Raw genomic sequence first — 21375 nt, 5'->3', positions numbered from 1 at the left:
CTCAAACGTGATGTTCTGGACCTCAAATCTTCAGGAAGTGGCTCCTCTTGTTCCCCCCCCCCCCTTGGCTATTGCTTCCTTTCCCTTGCTAGATAACACCTCCAAGGTCAATAATGGCTCCTTGACTTACTCCAAACGCTCAAGCTCACTAGGGTTTCTCTCAAGGGACTGGTGAGCACAAATGACGGCCATAAGGCCCTTTAAATAGGCTCCAAACCCGAGAAATTAGGGTTTCATTAAACAGCGCGGACTCGCCGAGTCCATTCCTTGGACTCGTCGAGTCCGGGCGCGAACCCGCGTCCAAATCCGCGATCATACTCGGCGAGTCTAGGCTCCAACTCGCCGAGTCTCCTCACAAATCATCAAAATAAATAGATAAATAAATATATAATACCTGGGAATCCGGGCTGTTACAATTCTCCCCCACTAGAACTAGACTTCGCCCTCGAAGTCTCGCTCTGCAAATAGCTCCGGATGCTGCTCACGCATCTCACGCTCCGGCTCCCAGGTCATCTTTGATCCCCTCCGATGCTGCCACTGAACCAACACCAGGGGTACCTCCTTGTTCCTCAAAACCTTGATTTTCCGATCTCTGATTGCCACTGGTCTCTCAGCATAATTCAGGCTCGCATCCACCTGAATATCCTCTAATGGAACCACTGCCGACTCATCGGCTATACATTTCCTCAGTTGCAACACATGAAAAGTGTCGTGATTCTGCCCCAACTCTGCTGGCAAATCCAAACGATAGGCTACCCGGCCTACCCTTGCGATCACTCGGAATGGACCAATATATCGGGACCCCAACTTGCCCCTCTTCCTGAATCGAATCACTCCTTTCCAAGGAGAGACCTTCAGGAGTACAAGGTCACCGACCAAAAATTCGAGCTCGGACCAGCGCCTGTCCGCATAACTCTTCTGGCGACTCTGAGCGGTCAACAACCTCTGCCTGACCTGCTGTATCTGCTCTGACGTCCGAAGCACAATCTTTGTACTTCCCATCACACGTTGCTCTACCTCTCCCCAGCAAATGGGGTCCAATACCCCCTTCCCTACAACAGCTCAAAGGGCGGCATACTGATGCACTAATGATGGCTGTTGTTGTAGGAAAACTCTGCCAAGGGCAAATACGGGCCACAATTTCCCCCCGAAATCTAATACACATGCCCAAAACATATCCTCGAGCGTCTGAGTCGCTCGCTCTCTCTGAAGTGTCCACAGACATCACCATGGTAAACTCTAGCTCATTTCTCATATTCATCTTCGATACCGAGCACCAGGTCAGCTTTTGGCCCCACAGCTGAACCCCCAAAGGTCACACATAACATGATCCAAAACATTTCACTAACTTCCTCCCCGTGACCACTATCACAGCTCAGTGACACGCAAGTCACGAAATTCCCTTTTCCTCATAAAAATACAATCCAATCGAAGATCGACTCAGCTCTAACCTCTGGCGTCTGCTGCGCATATTCTCCCGCGCACCTCGCTGACCCTCCCGACAGAGACGGAGACCCCAGTCTCGCCCCGGTTTAACCACTAGGATTCCAAAAACTCAACACTAGGGCTACTCAAGACTAAATCTCTTCTGCATCATGCACTTATCGGAGAACACTCCATCATCACACTCTCTTGCCATCTAGTGGGTACTATGGCTTCCCACAACATTACGACAGCCTCTGACTAGTGAGTACTACGGCTCCCCGTAGTATCACAACGCCAACTAACTAGTGAGTACTACGGCTCTCTGTAGTACCACGACTCCCTCCCTCTGACTTGTGAGTACTACGGCTCCTCGTAGCATCACAACACCCTCTAACTGGTAAATACTACGGCTCCCCGTAGCATCACTACTCTCTCTCTCTCTCTGACTTGTGATTACTACGGCTCCCCGTAGCATCACCCTATACTCTCATTCTCATTACAACGCCACACTATGTTCACTAACTCATGCACCGAAGTCTATCATAGATAGTTACACACACACTTGCCCCAATATGCATTACAGACTCTGGCAGCAACCGCCATAACACAGAACCTACCTCTGTGGAGATCCACTTCCTTAAATAATCCCTATTGATGACAATACACGAAGGGGGTCCCACTGGAACCGTGGATACATGATACATCACTAGTCATCTTAAACCCAAGACTCTAAATATCTCTGAAATCGGGACGCTATACGCGAAAACCACGGAACACCCTAACAGAGCATCACAATGTCCTGCCTCTACCACTGATTCCCTTACTCCCAGCACCATACACATACAACAATACATTTCCTCTGAATCCCATAATAATTTCCTATTTCACTCAATGCGCAACTTCAGTGCAGCCAAACACTCAATTGGAATACAAGGAAGGCGCTAACCCTTCAGAACACACTGATGATCCTCCGAAACCCTTTCCACTACTGCTCAAAATCTAAGCAAGAATACACATCCTAGCCCGGGAGTTGGCTACTCGACAATCTTCTACCCATGTCTCAACCCAGAAGTTCTCAACTGCCCATACCATCATTACGAGTCTTCCACTTGAAACGACTCTGACCACCACCAGATTCCTGACCATTGACCACCCGCCGTGGAGACACCCATCCTTCTTTCAGACATATACCACATGCATTATCTCGCCCTGCACCTTTCCTTGATCACCAATGACCCTGATCTCATGAATTCAAGTCGCAGGTTTCTGCATCCAACCCCTAACCGCTCTTGCACAAATCTCTGGTTCTCTTAATAAACCACCCGGTTCTCCCCCAATTAGGGTTCGAACCATCACTATCTGACACATCAACAACCTCACGAACTATTTTCACCAGCAATAACGCACCTACCCCTGGAAAGTGCTACGCAACGCCCGATAATCCCCTTTAAGGAAATCAATCGATCTCATAACTCTGAACCTCAAATGAAATCCTCAAGAACTTCTCGTCACGACTGCCTCTAGTCGTTCCAAGTCTCGTACCAATCCAATACCAAACAACTCAATTGTCCAATAACATCACTGACTCATAGACTGGACCATGAAATCATCATATTCCCCCACTTCGACTCATCAACCGACGTTCCAACACATGGATCATCCCAAGAACAGGGACCCACTCCCATATTCAATACCCAACATAGATAGAAAAACCACTGCACTGATTAACTCGACTGGACTCCCCACTGATACCTCTACAATACGCCCTACTATACTCAAATAGGTGTAACGTGGTCCTCGACTATCTCAGTCCCAACTGACTATCTGCTCATGGTAAATCACTGTCTCACAGCACACATGCTACCTGATACCCTGATGGAAAATCATCATCAATGACAACCTGCAGGGTTTTACCCCCAAACCCGAAACATAAACATCAGGCCTCTCATGTTCCGTACACGAACATAAATAGCACCACTCAGGTCATAGAAGGTTACATCTCCTCTATCGACTGATTGCTCAACTCATACCGAAATTCTCCCCTCCCTCTAACTCCTTACCAAAATACTCTGATATGCTCTCGACCTCCCTCTCAAGGGACACCTCTTCGAACTCAATCATGGCCCACAGGCCTAAAACCCATAGCGTCCAATCTCTACCTCATCAATCGTGACCGGATAACCGAAGAACCACAAGCATCATTCACTACGAACCATGGTACTCATCCCATGACATCTCTTCTCAATATGCTCCGGTGTATGGTACCCGAACCATAGCATCACTCCTCCATCTGCTCCGATGTATGGTACTCGAACCATAACATCATTCCTTCATCCGCTCTGATTTATGGTACTCGAACCATAACTTCACTCCTCGATCTGCTCCGATGTATGGTACTCGAACCATAGCATCACTCCTCAATCCGCTCCGATGTATGGTACTCGAACCATAACATCACTCCTCAATCTGCTCCGATGTATGGTACTCGAACCATAACATCACTTCTCAATCCGCTCCGATGTATGGTACTCGAACCATAACATCACTCCTCAGTACGCTTCGATGTATGGTACTCGAACCATAACATCACTCTTCCATCCGCTCATTAGAACCTTCAGAATACTCCCTGTATCAAGTATGGGTCCTCTGCTTTCAGTAGTACGGGCCCATACTACCTGCCACATCTACCCATACTTTCCACACGGACTATCCCGGAGCTCCTAAGTAGCTGCTCGACCTTCTCGTTCACCAATTCCGTCGCGCGCTCGCTCCCCAGTGAAATTCTCTACTCTGCTAGCGCACTCATCTGGCTAAGGTTACTTCCTAGGCTCTTCCTAGATTCCCACACTTCTCTGCCATCAACTGCTGAAGAGCTCCTAATGATGCCAGCCATCTACCTCCTGAATATCGTCATATTCACTTGGTAGCTGACTCCCATCATCGAGAGTTCCACAAAGCACGAAGCAAGCAGCATTCGAGCATCGAAGAATATATATATAACTCACTCTGGGTGATAACTCTGCTTGCTCTGCTCATCCTCGAAAGTACCACCGAACTCTGCAACTCTTCCCCTCGCAGGTTCTAACTATTCTTTCTCTAAGTACCACGGTACTTATCTAGGTATCTCCCCTAGATTACTCCTCTACTCAAATCCCCTAAAGGATTCCAACTAAATATTCTCACTCATCACATACTCAAAAGCACATCGCATATAACAGCAATCCCTAGGCTAAGGCATCACAAATCAGGCCACTCTAGTCCTAAGATATGAAATACCTAGCATGTCTCTAGCATGCAATAATATCTCATAAAGTGCATCATAAATATCTCATGACACAAAAGTAAGGGTATTTTGGGAAATCACCGTTCGGGCTCTGGCTGATTGTACACACTGCTCTTTCTCGCTTTCTCTTTGAACTCTTATTCGCTTTAGAAAATTATTTCTTTTGAAAACTTTTCTTACTTCCTCAGTTTGAGTCCAGATTTACCCGAAGGCGCATCCGAATCCCTCAAACCAAGGCTCTGATACCAACTTGTAACACCGTGAATTTCAAAATAATTTTTCGCAAAATATAAAAACATTTTTCATTTAATTTTCATAAAACATCAAGTTTAAATCTTCAATTCACATCATACAAAATCCCAAGATCATATCACATAAAAATCCCTTGCATGTGTATAGATCAAGCCGGCGCCTTCCCACGGTCGTCACTAGTACCTGAAACAAACAACACTAACACTATAAGCACGAAGCTTAGTGAGTTCCCCAAAATACCACATAAACACATATTATCCACTCGAGGCTATAACTCTATGGGTTCGTGCACCCAAACTCTGTGAACCCTCAGGTTCTAACTCTGGGAACCTTTCGGTTCCATCTCTGTAAACATGCACAACATAAATCACATAGACATCATGTAGTACAACACATAGCATACACATAACATACACATACTCTGACACATAACTCTGATTACCTACTCAAGCTAAAGTATAGTAAGAAGACTCACCTCGTATATCTCGATAACCCGCGAATCCTGGAAATCACTCGTGCTCGATCCTCCGAGCTATAATCCTCCTATAACATCATACATCTATAATTAACACTTTTACCACTAAGGTTGACTACCCCTATCAAGTCAACTCTGGTCAACGGTCAGCGGTCAACTTTGACCGGACTCGGCGAGTGCACTAGGGCGACTCGGCGAGTCTATACGTATTCACCAACTCTCTAGGATTCTCTTTTGACACGTCGAGTACTCCCCTGACTCGACGAGTTCCACCTGGCATGAATCGCGGGGCCACCACGACTCAACTCGCCGAGTCTCAAGAACAACTCGGCGAGTCCCAGCTCGACTCAGTCCATCTGTCAACCCTCTCTAACTCTCCCTGACTCACTGAGTCGACCCTTAACTCGGCAAGACCACTCGCTGAGTGGTCAAGGACAAACTTCATGCTACTCGCCGAGTCTGTTCTTCGGACTCGGCGAGTCCATGCCATGCACCAACTCAATCTCACTTCTGAGGTCAGATCCGCTCCAACAACTCATAGATCTGGCCCTCCCAGGCACATTCATCACGTAAAGTTCATGTCTTGGTTCTCATAACACACCCCATGTCTCATAAATGGTGTTTTGACCTCAAGCACAAAGACCCCAATCCAAAACCCCCATGGATTCATAAAAAGCTTGGACAAAGGGACACTCTGGACCTCCAAGGGTCCAGATCTAGAACCTAACCCGCTTAAGGGACCAAGGAAGCACTAGATCTAGTCACAAAAGGGCTCAATAAGCCCTAAATCAACATGAACATCAACATAACAGAGAATGGCTCGAAAATAGTACCTCAAACGTGATGTTCTGGACCTCAAATCTTCAGGAAGTGGCTCCTCTTGTTCCCCCCCCCCCCCCCTTGGCTATTGCTTCCTTTCCCTTGCTAGATAACACCTCCAAGGTCAATAATGGCTCCTTGACTTACTCCAAACGCTCAAGCTCACTAGGGTTTCTCTCAAGGGACTGGTGAGCACAAATGACGGCCATAAGGCCCTTTAAATAGGCTCCAAACCCGAGAAATTAGGGTTTCATTAAACAGCGCGGACTCGCCGAGTCCATTCCTTGGACTCGTCGAGTCCGGGCGCGAACCCGCGTCCAAATCCGCGATCATACTCGGCGAGTCTAGGCTCCAACTCGCCGAGTCTCCTCACAAATCATCAAAATAAATAGATAAATAAATATATAATACCTGGGAATCCGGGCTGTTACAGGGTGCACTAGGGTTTTGTGCAACACTGTTATTCCAACACTCTATTATATTAGAGATCATTTCAGGAATAAAAATATTTTCTGCCAAAAATATCTCAGGACTATAAATAGAATTATGAACCAAATTCATTCATTATTCGCATTTCCAACTAGAGAAAAGTCATTTTCTCTCTCACGGATCTTCGGGTTTTTATCCCAAATCGTGAGTACCTCTTTCTAGTAGTGTTAGAAAGCTTTATATGTGTTAATAACATGATTTAGAAGGCTAAATCACTAGATTTAGGAGTTTACTCCCCAAGGTGTTCTTGGGCGGTAAACTCCCGAAACAAAGCCGAGACCGACCCTTGTGTTATGCGACTGTCTTAGACTCATTTATATGTGTATTAGGGACATGAAATCAAGCAAGAATCACCCAAGTTTGGGAGTTTACGGCCCAAGAGTATCTTAGGCCGTGAACTCCAAATTCAAGCTCAAAATGGTGCTTTTAAGGCACCTAAAGCCTTAGACTTTTAACTAGACTTGTTCCCATTTAATCTAAGGCCTTAATCACATCAATAACACATTTAAAGATGAGTTTACGGCCATGACATGGTTCATGGGCCGTAAACATGATTTAAGGACGCCAAATTGTGTCAAGGGTCTTCATATGCTTGGAATAAAAGCCTAGAACTTATACCACTTGTGCAAGAGACTTGAAAGCATCAAAAACAATCATCCTTGAGAGTTTACGGCCGCAAACTCTAAGGGAAATGGCCTTAGGGCCGTAAACTCCTAAATGGAGTGTTTCTATGCCTTAAACCCTTCCAAGAATTTAACCACCAAGTTGGAATAATTCTAGGGAATATTTAACACCTTAAAACAACCAAAGACATTGAGTCTTGGAGTTTACGGCCGTAAACTCAAGAGTTTACAACCATAAACTCCATGTTTGATGGTATATGGGGATTAAAACTCATATATGGGGTCCTTTGGAACCCTAAACACAAGTGCCTTGTCCCACAATAGCTTAGATGCAATCCTTAGGGCTTAAAACACTTATATAAAGTGTTTATTATGTCTAGGATGTCTTAACATTATCAATTAGTAATTTTAGACTAATTGAGTGCATATATGTGTGATTATATGTTCATTAGGATCGTAGTGTGTGTACAAGTCCTCACTTGACACCTAACAATCCTACACCGTCCAGTTCATCCGAACCACCATCTACAGGTGAGTTCATACCCCTAATCAATGTTTTAAATGATTTTAAATGCTTTAAAAGGGGGAATACAAGTAGAAACAAACATGTTATTAAATCATTGATATGTATTTTATAACTGTGTTTGTCATTTAACAGATTTCACATACTACAAAATGTGATGCATGAAATGGTTTTAAATCTTAAAAATACTTTGTTATCAAATGTTTTACTTTTGAAATGTTTATTAAAATGACATCAAGTCATTGTTAATTATTGTTCAAAACCCATAAGATGTCTTACAAAACCATTTTACATTCTTGAACTAAACTATGCATATACACTTATATTCTTATATATGTATTGATGTTATAGTTTACATCTTTCATTTAGTTTCTCACACCCTTGAGTAGTAAGAGTGTATAAACCTACTTGAACAACTAATTACCTTTCAGTAAATTATTATAAGGATAATTTGAAGATATCAAACATTATTCCTATTACAAGGAATCACACAAGAGTCAGTTCATTCATGAGTTTATACTAGTACATTACCTGATACGTGATTACATATACATATGCTTACCTGATGCATGAATATGTTTACATATACTTACCTGTTACATGAACACACTTACATGAATACCATACAGGAACACTTTTACATAGGTGCATTATCCTGTATTCACTTACCTGGATACTTGTACTTAGAACTACGAGGATGATTTATTAGTACTTTCTTTGTAAATTATCTTTCCTATTCCGGTTCAATGGGATATCTCGGTGGGACTTACCATTCCGAACCCCACTGATTAGCACCAATGGTCGATGACCATCTACGGAGGTCTAAGGTTACTACTTATACTAGGTAGATCGATAATCGGGGCTAACCCCTCCACCCACCTGCTGCTGCTACAAAGGACAAGCGGACAATCTTCGATTGTTCATATGGTTATACTTTTCGCTTATTGCGATGTTGTGTTACTCCTAGTACCCAGCGATGACACTTACATTATTACTTTTTCTGGACAATCTTCGGATGTTCATTAGGTTACATATTTCGCTTAATGCGATGTTGTGTTAGTCCTAGTACCCAGTGACAACACTTACAGTAGTACATTTTCCTGTTTACTTTATTTTGTGATACTTTCACATAAACGATGAGTTAGACTAAGTACTTTAGTACTAATCAATTGAAGGAAAAACTATCATTTTACTTACAAAACATTCGGGTCTTGGTAGAAGACTACATCTCAAACTGATAGAAAATAAGGGATTTTCTAGGGCTCTTCATACTTATATCAACATTTTCATTTAAAGGTTTGCATGACTTTTAAAACAGCTTTTCAAGGCAAGAAAATGACACTTAAATACTTATGAATTCACCAGCTTTAAAGCTAATACTCTCTTTCAAAATAACTTGTATTCTCAGGTCAACAGTAGACAGGTACGATGGCCAGGTTTTGAGAAGACGGAGCAGACAAGTCTCATCTTTTATTTTGATTGTATATTTTTGGTGTCTTACTACAATGAAAGAACACACATGTATTAAAACTTTACTTATAATGAATGGATGATGTTGTTGCTTGTTTATTATATTACACTGTTGTGATACTGTACATGATGCCCTCCACCCCTGAACGTTTCCGTCGTTTGTGGTTTTGGGGTGTGACAGTAGCCAAGACCATACCTCTGCCCCAAACATTGTTCTTGCTTGATGCATTTCCCCTTCCTTTGCAAAATAGCTAATCATCAGCCCAAAGTCTGTCTCGGTGGCTATAATAGTCAACTTTTATAAAAAATGAATCTATATAATAGTGTAAAGAAATAATGTTCTAGTGCAAGTTCTACGACTAATATGAGATTTGGTTCTTTTATTGAATGCCTCTTATAGTGCCTTCATCTTCAAGAAGGGATGTTACTGTGCCTTGTTCTAGTTTACACTGAAAATTTAATGGAAATATTAACAGAAAGAAAGACTTTTTTAAAAGGATAATTAATGTGACTTTGGGAGAGAGCTAGTTTTGCCTCGTATTTTTTGTATGAAGCACTCATTATGAAAGCTTCGATCAGATACGTCTGAATGAAAGTTCTGTAAGGGGTGAATATCCAAGTATCCGTTTGACCGTCTATTTCCTCCACACAATCTGCAATTGCAAAGAGAAAACCGTGTCACTTTCTTTAAGTTTATATTGTGATAGATGAATGGAAGGTAGATAATATATGTATTACCTTGGAGACCTAGTTCAATTAGCTTATGGTATCCCCTAGTTGTAGCAATTCACCTATAATTCTGTCTGGGTTTGTTAAATCTCTTTTAATTAGGGCAACTTTTCGTCCTAAATCACATCAAAACGAACAGCAAATAAATAAACAAATGTAAAATTAAAGTTTAGTATTCAATAAAGCAAACATCGAATCTCACCCTGCGAAGGGTATGAGCAAGTAAAGCACCGGTGACACCAGGTCCAATGAATATGACGTCACTCTGAGATAATCGACGGTGACTCGTGACCGTGGTGGTTGCGATTAAAGGTTTGGGAGTTTGTCGGAGGCTTCCATAATTCCTCCTCATTTCATCTTGGTGGATTTTTTTGTCTTCAACCGACGTACACCTCGAATAAACCCTACAATCATTCGATAAATTACCAGAAAGAAATAAATCTTCCAAAGATGAAAGAGATTTAAGATAAACTGTGACAAGAATAATTATGGTCGATTATGGCCCCTAAAGATTGACTCACCGGACATCGGTGGAAGGCCTACGCGTCGCATGTTTGCGCTTCAAGATTGATGAGGTTTGAGGAGTCAGTGGTGTATTGGATAGTTAGAGTTAGTGGTGGTCGATCGATGTATGCATCCACTACTGCCGATGTCGGCGGAAGCGGCGATATAATTATGCAACAGTTGATTGGGCGACAGGGGCGATGGCGGTGAAGATGTTGTGTTGACTGGTGGTCTGCTTCCGGTGGCAGAATTCGAGAGAACGGTGTAACATCGGGGTTTGTTTTTTTGTTGAAGAAGAGGACGTAGGTGAATGGCGGTGGCGTTTTGATTGGCTAAAGAAGGCAGTGTCATAGGAACGAAAAGAGAGAGTGTAAAACTTTGGTGGTCAAATTGTGAATCCAAATACTTATGTGGCAGAATTCCAAATCTATGTGGGGGCCAAAGTAGTAAGCAAAGGAAGAAAAGTGGCATAAATGAGAATTCAGAAAGCTTACTGTTCACCATTTTTTTGTCAATTAATAGTATATATAATAGACAAAAGACATGGGATGAAAAATGAACCGACGCTTGCTAGAAACTTTTTTTAGTTTGTAACTTCCTGTGGTGTTTTATGGGTCGTTAGCCTAAGGGCCGACCTGTATGAACTTAAGGGGCCCATTGAAAATTTAGGAATGTCTCAAAATGCCAAAATGATTAAAGCCAAACAAATGACTTACACTAAGAAACTAGGTGGTGAATCTCAAACCAGGCCCTATTTAGAAAGGTTGAACATGTATAATATTTTTTAATTCTTTTAAAATGATGTTTTAAACAATAGATTCATTAAAGATCTAATAAAAAAAATGAAAAAATGTAAAGACTTTTTAGAAAAATTAAAATAAAATTAAAGTGTAATCCGGAAAAAATCCAATTTATATATATTCTTTTATGCAAATAATATATAAAGTTTTATCAATGGGTGATAAGATAATAACCGAAAAAGACGTCAAAATTCATAAATTATAAAGTCAATATCATATTGTTGTAAATTAACAAGTTTTTCTAGGCCAAGTTTAGTACTAGTTAGATCTGTTAAATTCCGGTTTAGGTTTCTTCTGTTGCAAATATATTAAGAATAGGCAAATTAATTTGATCAACATTTGGTTCCTAACTTTTCTTTTGCACTCGGATCGTCCCTATGGTTTGATTTTATTGTGTTTTTCGTCCCTTGCATACACCAAGTTAGGGACCAAATGTGTAATTTTGACTAAACCATAAGGACGAAAAACACAACAAAATCAAACCTGGACGATCCGAATGCAAAATATAAATCAGGAACCAAACGTGCAATTTTAATCAAACACAATTTCAGTAAGAGAAATTAAATAGCCTCTTAATTTTTGTTCCTAATATCCTCCTACCTATTTTAGATGGTGACAAGTGTCATTAAATTTGATTGAGATTTTGAATTTGTATATTTGTCATCATCTTAAATAGATATCATCTTAAATAGATAGGAAAAAAATAGGAACAAAAGGTAGGATGATATTTAATTTCTAATAAAAGTAATTTACTCTTAAGAATGTCACAAAACATAAAGTATTTTTTACTGTCATTACTGATTAGATATTTCAAAGCATAAAGTTATAACAAGAAGGATTAAATTAAATTTTCAAAATTCAGAATCTCGATTTGAAAAAATTTAAAAATAAAATATAATGATAAAAAAGGAGCAACTATCTTAATTTACAATAAAAATAAAGGTAATAATAGTCACATTACGACCTTTTTTCCTAACTATAACAAAAATATCGACAAATTGTTGAGCTATATATTTTATCCAATCTGTTTCAACTACTAATAAAACCATTTAAATAAACATATTCATAAGCGAATTCATACCAACTACTAATTTCGTTTCTCATATCCAACCAATCATATTCTCACTCACTCATGATTATGAGCTACTCAACTTCTTCCTGTATGCAAGAGTCTGTAATCACATAAACAAAAAAAAAATGTATATTATGAAGTCAAAATTAAGACAGTGTAATAAACAAATAAATGAAAGTATGATGATATTTGTTGAAAGGGTTAAGTATGTTACGAGATCTTTGTGAGGTGAATTTTTTGCAACATCCAACAAGGTTTGATGCTCTTCCAACAACTGCAATTCATCAGTCAAAGGATTTATAACAACAGGCTCAGGCTGTTCACCAGATGAATGATCCCCTTTCACCAACAGCAGTTCAATTTCATCATATTGCAAACCTTTCTCAACAGCAACATACTGAATTCATAAAAATAAATAAATAAATAAATAAAAACACACCAACTTCAGCTGCGAAAAACTTAAAGAGGGATACTATCATCCAAAGTACAATATATTTATTATTTTTATAATTTGAATAATTTATTCGATAGCTTTTTACTTTAAGTGGTAACCTTTTAACCTTTTAAGCATCTTATAGGTCCTTGTCTAATAACATTTCATTTTATACCCTAGTGATATTTAGATATTATATCTTTAGTATTTTTTTTTATTAGTTAATCTATTTAGTTAAACATACAATATAAACAAGAATATATTTTATAAAAAGATACAGCATTAGCATTTAAATGTAATTGACAAAACTTTCAAAATAAACCTAACATTATAAAGCTTTGCAATCACATAATAAGTTGTCGTTTTTTTATTTTATTAATTTAAAATTTAATGTTTTTTTTTTCGAGAATATGAAATATGTTTATAAAATTATACAAGGAGGATTTATAAAACATTTAATTTAAGATAAAGGTTAAATTAGTTCATTCTAAAAAAAAGCTTTTCAAAAGGTTTATGATAATAGATTTTTGTTATAAGTTATAACAAACAAATAAAAGTAGGTCGCTATTTTTTGCATTTAGCCCAATTTTAATATTAAAAAACAAAACAAAAAAAAACACACACACACACATATATATTTGTCACATTGTAAAGTTGAAAAAAAAATAGAAATATATTTCACCTGGCCAACATGTATGATTGGCATGGTTGGGGGGCAGCAAAGGTATAGATGTGGCATATTGGGTATATTTTGGTCATCCAAGGAGATGAGCTTAAGATGAATTTCCAGCTGGAAAAAAAATATATAAATAAAATAAAATAAATTGGTTTAGGATGTAATTACATATGCAAAAACATGTTTTTAATGAAATGTTTTATGTCTTACTTTATACATAATTTTACCTTATCATTATTTTGTGGTAATTTTCGAAGATGATCCATAATCTTTGAAACCCTACTGTTCCTTGTACTCTTCCCACCACTATTACTTAAACTCCCATGCCTTGTATGACTCCTAATGCCACCTCTACCCCAAGCCAGAATCTCCGAACTGCCGCCAATCCCCGCCGATACCACCGCCGTTTCCCTGGCGGTTTCCACCTCGTTATCACCATCGGCACTACTTGACGGCAACGAAGAGCGGGTCCCACTCCCACCCCATCTCTTGTACCTCTTTGGTCTTGGCTCATTACATGGCTCAGGCTCAGGCTCAGGCTCGGGTTCAGGCTCAGGCTCATCGCCAGAAGATGAGTCTTTTCCTCCTCCATCATCTTCATCGTTGTCTGATTCTTCTTGGGGTTCAGATGATTTCCAGCTTCTTCTTCCTCTTAGGTTTCGTGTGTTTGCCTGTGATCTTCTCATGAATACTGCAGCTGTCGCTTTAGCGTTTGTACGTTTTTTTCCTAATGCTTCCAGTTGTCTTCGAGATGTTTGGGCGATTGAAGCTTGGATCTGTGGATATGATACGATATATTATTCTAGGAGATGTGAGTAAAATCAAAATATGAAACCATGTTTCATTTTTTAGGGTTTAGGGTTTAGGGTTTATTTATATTTAAATTTTCTGCTTTTTGTAAAAACATCTTAATTTGGGAATCTTATTTATTTCAATATAGATAGATAAAGAGGATAATTTTCCTCTTATTCTTTTTGAACTAGAATTGCAATTATAAGTAAAGAATAGGTGGATGCAATCTATGAATAAAAACAAATAAATAATTATCTCACCTGCTTATTCCGAGCTCTCTCCTCTTCATGAAAGGCAAACTCCTGCTTCCAGACATAAAAGCAATAGTAAGTTTAACAAAATATATGGGTCCCATTTGTTACACATTTTTCTACCACCCAAAAAGATGGAAAATACTAGTCTGTGCAAAAGACATAAATGCCCTCCTCATCCTCATCATCAAAAAAAAAAACCTAGAAAGCTTATCAGGTACTTGGAATTTGGACTAAATGTCAATTTTTTCCCACCCAAAAAGTTGATACAGTGACTCGCTCTCTTGTTTGTACAAAAGACGTAAATGCCCTCATCATCTTTATCATCAAAAATAGCCTTAGAAAACTTGTCTAGTCTCGTCCAGTACTTGGGATTTGAACTAAATGCCCAATTTTTCACACCCAAAAAGGTGATACAGCTCTCTTTGTCTGTGCAAAAGACGTAAATGCCCTCCTCATCATTATCATCAAAAATAACCCTAGAAAGCTTGTCCAGTCCCGTCTAGTACTTGGGATTTGGACTAAATGTCCAATTTTTCCCACCCAAAAAGGTGATATACAGTGACTCGCTCTTGTCTATGCAAAAGACATAAATGCCCTCCTCATCCTCATGATGAAAAAGAGCCCTAGAAAGCTTGTCCAGTCTAGTGTAACAAAAGCAGCCAACATACACCAAGATAAAAAATAAAAAATAAAAAAATAAAAATAAAAAAAAACCTCTGCCTCATATTTATCAATATCAGGATACAAAACTGCAATGAGGGCATCATAATTCGGATCATCCCTTAAAGATCGACGGCTTGCACAATGAGCACGACATGCAGGGCATTCGTTGTTCCTGCCAGGTGTCAGTTAATAAAAGAGAAGCTTTTTTCCAAAAAAATAAATAAAAAGACAAGTCATTAAATAGCATTTGCAATGATTTGAATGTGTACCCGAGTCTCATTGATTTGTCTATGCATTCCCTACAAAACCGGTGTAGGCATTCCATAACTGTTCTTGTCTTCCGAATAATTCCTGTTTATCAAGCTTCGTAATCAGTTTTATCTAATATACAACAACTAACAAGTGCTCTTTTTTAGGGTTTAGGGTTTAGGACTTTATACTTTGAGAATTCTATCTGTGTATTCAAATAGTGAACTTTTGCTCCAGTATACAATTATCACAGAAAGCTCCAAAATCATACATACAAGGACAATGAAAAGTAATACCTAAACAGATTGGGCATTGCACCTCCTTGCGAATTTCAGCTAGTTTTATAAGGACAAATCTGGAAAAAAAAAACATCCCCACAAAAAGAGTAAAATCTACTATGAAAACATATAATGATATAATACCAGTTGTTATCTGGATTAAAAGTAAGCATAGTTAAATTTCTATGGTTTTAAATGAAAGAAATAGGAACTTACTTTGATAGTTTCATTTATTTGTTTATTATAGCATTCTACTTTCATTTCTTTCTATTAATGTAAATCTACCCAATTATAGCAGTGTCATATAAATACAAAGCAACTTTCACTGATATATTTGGTTAGATTCTTCATAGTACAATGTCATAATAAGAAAAATGTGAAAGAACAATGAAATAATAGGGTAGAGTTTTCAGAGTGCAATGCCTTAAAAAGAAAAAAAAAATGGAAGTATAATGTTGTAGTAAGCAAATGTTCATAGCCTCTTCTTAATCATACCCAAATTCCTAAGCTATATTGTATGTACATTATGGGACCTATATATACATATTAACATTTATGAATGCATATGTAGACATAGACTTTTAACATCCATCAGATAACAGATGCATAAACTTCTAAATATTCATAGCCTCTTCTTAATCATATCCACTATGTGTATCTGTGTAAATTAGTGCGATAATGTACTAATTGTTACACATGATAATGAACAAGATACAAATAACATTAGAAGTATATGCATTCATAGACAGAAAAATGTTTTATTTATTTGAAGTATTAATAAAACCTTCTTCGTGTAACAAAATTTTGGTTTGTTATTGTTATAACTTCCAACATTATACAAATTAATATTGTAACGACTTTTATCTAATTTAACAACAAGATATTAGTAACTTAGCTTAACTATTATGTGTTTTGGGTTATGACATTAAAATTCAGTAAGAATTAACCAGATGCAGATCTGAAATTCTGAATACATTCTCTCACATATATGATAGTTGAACTAATCCTTGATAAATAAAGAATCAATGCATCTTTGAAAAAGCAAAGAGCAGGGTATCCTGAAACTATACAGTTATCTTTTGGATTGTGATAGAAACACAATAGGAAGCAACCTATTATGTATATATGTTCTCCAAGAGAAGCAAATGAAAACTTCAGAAATATACATTCTAATTGCTGATCTTAAAAGACATTAAACGGGAACCCCACTTCACATCTATTATAAAAACCTTAGAAGACATGGCTTATAACTGGAAACAGTTCCACTTTGCCCCAAAAAAAAAGTACCAGGGTTTCAAGAGTTAGAATCTCCTTATGTTAACATCTAACTCTGCCCTGTTTATGAAATATAGAAGGAAAAAGATGCACAACTAAACAGAAGTTAATTTCAACTTAAATCACAGATTCATAGCTCCCTGAAACCAAAGCAGAAGACCCTCTCAATAGAGAACTTTATAATTGCTCTAAACCTATAAAACAATGTTAAACGCAATGAAATCTATAAAAAGAGCATACATTCCACCAAAAGAAGTAGCTCAACAATCACCATCAAAGAATGGTCAATCTCCATTTCAATCAATGCTCTTAGTAAATATATGTCACATCAGCAATAAAATTGCCCTATTTTCCATAAAGAAAAGCTTTAACTTTCTTTTGAGGTTGAGCCTATTGCTGGATTGTGTTGCTAACTTAACACTGGAACTTGTTTATTAACTCAAGTACTCAGCTCAACCAACTGAGATAAGCGTAGCATTCTTTGTTTCCAATTAATACATCCCTAACCACAATTCTTAACCTCGCTACTTGAAAATATTTATACTAAATATGTAGTTAAATCAGAATTCAGAAAGGGCATTTTGAGAAGATAGTTCAGAAATGTATCATAAATCTAGGGTCTGGAAGGCGCAAAACTAAAACCGCTAATTTCCATTTTACTATCCACATGATTCGCATATTCACGGCATTCGGCCAAATGGTCACTCAGATAGAACTAAGCAGTGCGTAATGAGAAAAAACGACTGTGTAGTAGCGAGTTCATACAGCACAAATTAGACAACATGCAGATCTCGAATCAAAATTGATCGTATAAAAGTCAAAAACACGCTCACAAATCAGCATATATAACTCACGATGCAAGATACAGTCACAGAAAGATATAGATACATGAAGTGTGTAGAGAAAGAACTCACTCGTCCTTGTCACTGCAACTAGAGGAGGCGCTTCCATCATCATCCGTTTCCGCTGATCGAACAAACAAAAAATGAAAAGATCGATACAAATGCGGAGTAGAAATCACGTAATCTCCGACAGATAAAATCTCATTAAATTAAATAAGTAAACAAATCCAAAATCTTCATAAACAAACCTTGCTCATCTTGTTCTACGTCTTGGTCATCGTTTTCTTCTTCGGATTCCTCGTGAATGTTCTGATTATTACGTTGAAGCTCAACATCGTCGTCATCGTCCTCATAAAGAGCTTCGTGCGAACGCTTTTGTGCCGGCATTGACTCTACTCGCCGCCGATAAAACTCACCGGACGGCGGGCGGAGAGATAGATTATAGGCTACGATGCAGAGAGGGAGAGGAATAGCGTAGTGGTCTTTCTTTTTTTGGCCGAATTACCTTTTTATATATTTCTTTATTTTATTTTATTAACCTTGAGTTATGTGGAAACAGATCGACACGTTGGCATTTGGAAGATTATAATTCTTCCTTTAATCTCCGGTAAAACTAGGGATGCCCTTACTTTAATTTTGTTCAATTTATTAAAAACGAAACAAAACATTGTTAGGTAACAATATCAAAATAAACTTCGATAATTCGTATACAATTACTTTTTAAATCTGTAATTTGGATGCGTATATGTTCATCCTAACCTTCATATTACATGCCTAAAACACATACATGATGTACTAAATATGTTTCAATCTCCAATGATATGTTTTATTCGTGTAACGTTTTGATTTGCATATTAAATATTTGTTTATGTTTTAATTTATAAAACTGATTTATTTTCAACGTACTAAAACATACTAGACATTATATCTAATTGTATAACAGTATATTTGAAACATCATAAAAATATGATCCAAATTTTTTATTTTTTATTTAATAAAACCAAGTATTTTTAAAAACATCATCGAACAAAAGTAATGTATCAAACATCATAACAATAGAGTAAAACACCAAAAAGCAGAACGAGATGGTGTGTGTTCTGCAATCATCCTGAGTCATTTCTCTTGGAAACTAGAAGTACCTGAAACATAAACTGAAAATCGTAAGAACATAGCTTAGTGAGTTCCCCAAAATACCACATATGTAACGACCCAATTTTCAAGTCCAAAATTTTCATTTTTAATTAAACACTTTGCAAAACATTAGAAAATAAACAACATTCGATCGTATCATTTCTTTAAACATATTTCGAGTATGAAAACCAAAACATGAAATCAACCATAGTGTCAGAGTACAAATCCCAGAATAATCTCATAGTGCGGAGAACAAGATGTGTGTATGATGTGTCGCTACCGCGCCAGCTCCTTCCCCTTCGCCGAAGAGGTACCTGAAACCAAAACTATAAACTGTAAGCACGAAGCTTAGTGAGTTCCCCCATTGTACCACATACCATACAATCACATAACATGCATACTGCCAGACAATTCTGGGGTGCCTGACCTACCCGGTACGGCCATTCTAGGGTGCCGACCTACCCGTGCGGCCATTCTAGGGTGCCGTCCTACCCGTGTCAAGCCATTTTGGGGTGCTGACCTACCCATGTCAAGCCATTCTGGGTACGGCACAGAAACAAAACAGTGTTAACACGATAGGTTGTAAACCTCAACTCGTGTACCAGTGATGATCAATAAGGTTTATTTTGATTTGTTCTTGAAAACTTTCAAGACCATTAAGACTCCCACTGACTCCTTGACATATAAGATTCTCTTGTCAATAAACATTTCTTGACAAACAAATATTCAAGAGTTAGTGTAGTTTTTATCAAAACACTTCATAAATTGGTCCTAGTTGGTCTTTGTCTTATCTAAGACATCACAACTTTCCACATTTGATGAATGTTATAAACCTTCCTAATACTTGTCACTCAATGTCACAATCTTAACTTTAAGACTTGTTATTGGAACGAAGTATGATTGACTTTCTGATTTAACTATTTCTTCAATTCTTGATTCCTCTTCTTATACATACAATTGCACTAAGACTCACTTAGAGGATCAACTGAGATATGGTTCTTAATCATTAAGACCTATCATAAAGCATAAAAGGTACTCTCCCTTCTTCTTAGAATGGAGAAACTTTTATCTTTCTGCCTACTTGATTCTTCTCATTCGTTTTGCTATTGATTTAAACTTTTTCAATCAATTCAGAATTACACTTAATCTGATAAGTATAATCATATTTACTAAACCTTTAGTAAATCATGACGAATATCTTTGTTACTCTTATAGTGGACTTTGATCAACACACAACTTTGTGTACTTGATCTCCTAGTCCTTCACTTGACACTTTGTCAATGAATTAGTCTAATTTCCAAATATGAAATTTCTCATTCATCGTGCAACCAAGTTGCATGATTCCAAGTTTCTGTCCAATTGAAACTTGGGCGATGAGAAACTCTCCCTATTTGGTAAATTCTCGACATTTCCACAAACAACATAATTAAGAATCAAATCCATTATTGCTAAGATTAGAAACATTCAAACATCAATTTTTCATACACGCCATTGCAAGGATAAATAAATAATATAAAATCAAAATTTATTTTATTGCGGAAAAATTTGTCCTTACAATGCAATTCATTAAAAAAAAACTATGCTTATACATATTTCTTAGCAATCTTATTCTAACTCTAAGTAGTAGCTCAAGAATCTAATCTTTAAGTAATGCGATCGAAATCCATTTCTTTACGGTTAGATTCCGCTCACTTCTTCCCTTAAGCTTCCTCTATTTTATTCGATACTACAAAACATCAATTGTAATCTTATCACATTATGTATTAAGAATCTAGAATAGAAGCTTAAAAGAGTTAGTCAATGGATTTTACCTAAAGCAGAGCCATACATATTGACTCTCCCATCTCTTAGATCTCTTAGGTAAATAGGGCAGCTTCGTCTCCAATGCCCATTCTCTTGGCAATAAAAGCAAATTGACTCTTTTGGAACAGGACATGGAACTAGTTCAAACATTGCCTTTCTCTTATGATCAAACTTTTCGATCATAGCATGTCTTTTGTTGCCATTGTCTATATCCATAGAGGTCTTGAAGGCAGATTCACCAATCAACTTTGCTTTTCTCTTGCGCCAAACCATTGCTGATTCAGCAGTAATAAGCATATAGGTGAGATCTATAAGGGTCACGTCGCAGTTCATCATATAGTACTCTCTTACGAACTCACTGTATGAGTTAGGAAGTGACTGAAGAACCCAGTCAACAACCATCTCCTCACAGACAACAGATCCCAACATTCTTAACCTATCAATGTGTGACTTCATCCCTAGGACGTGTGCACACACCGACTTTCCTTCTTTATGTTTACTTGCCAAAAGGGCTT

The 21375-nt window shown here is 37.9% G+C and overlaps 1 protein-coding gene across 2 annotated transcripts; it reads right to left on the bottom strand.

Annotated features, from left to right (window-relative positions):
• Positions 1–12290: 12290 nt before the first annotated feature.
• Positions 12291–18420, bottom strand: LOC111899594 (putative E3 ubiquitin-protein ligase RING1a). 2 transcript variants are annotated; one of them, XM_023895422.3, is made up of 10 exons: positions 18175–18420; positions 17999–18050; positions 15828–15886; positions 15552–15633; positions 15334–15454; positions 14626–14667; positions 13801–14349; positions 13580–13687; positions 12679–12861; positions 12291–12564 (listed from the first exon to the last, which is right to left on the bottom strand). In XM_023895422.3, the coding sequence occupies exons 1-10, from the start codon at positions 18311–18313 to the stop codon at positions 12529–12531; spliced, it is 1371 nt and encodes a 456-aa protein (XP_023751190.1). In that variant the 5' UTR covers positions 18314–18420; the 3' UTR covers positions 12291–12528. The 2 variants fall into 2 exon arrangements, with proteins under 2 accessions (XP_023751190.1, XP_042751648.1); XM_042895714.2 differs by having other exon boundaries at positions 15340–15454.
• Between the last annotated feature and the right edge of the window lie 2955 nt (positions 18421–21375).

The sequence above is a fragment of the Lactuca sativa genome, chromosome 1, assembly GCF_002870075.4.
Source record: "Lactuca sativa cultivar Salinas chromosome 1, Lsat_Salinas_v11, whole genome shotgun sequence".
Lineage (NCBI taxonomy): Eukaryota > Viridiplantae > Streptophyta > Magnoliopsida > Asterales > Asteraceae > Lactuca > Lactuca sativa.
This window is presented reverse-complemented; position numbering and strand designations above follow the sequence as displayed.

What these genes read in the sequence shown, in the direction of transcription:
- LOC111899594 (XM_023895422.3), bottom strand. Translation starts at nt 18,313, where the DNA reads ATGCCGGCACAAAAGCGTTCGCACGAAGCTCTTTATGAGGACGATGAC. An exon ending in AGTTGCAGTGACAAGGACGA is followed by an intron (nt 15,887 to 17,998) that starts GTGAGTTCTTTC and finishes TTTTTTTTCCAG; the next exon opens with ATTTGTCCTTATAAAACTAG. An exon ending in CAATCATACATGTTGGCCAG is followed by an intron (nt 12,862 to 13,579) that starts GTGAAATATATT and finishes TTATGAATTCAG; the next exon opens with TATGTTGCTGTTGAGAAAGG.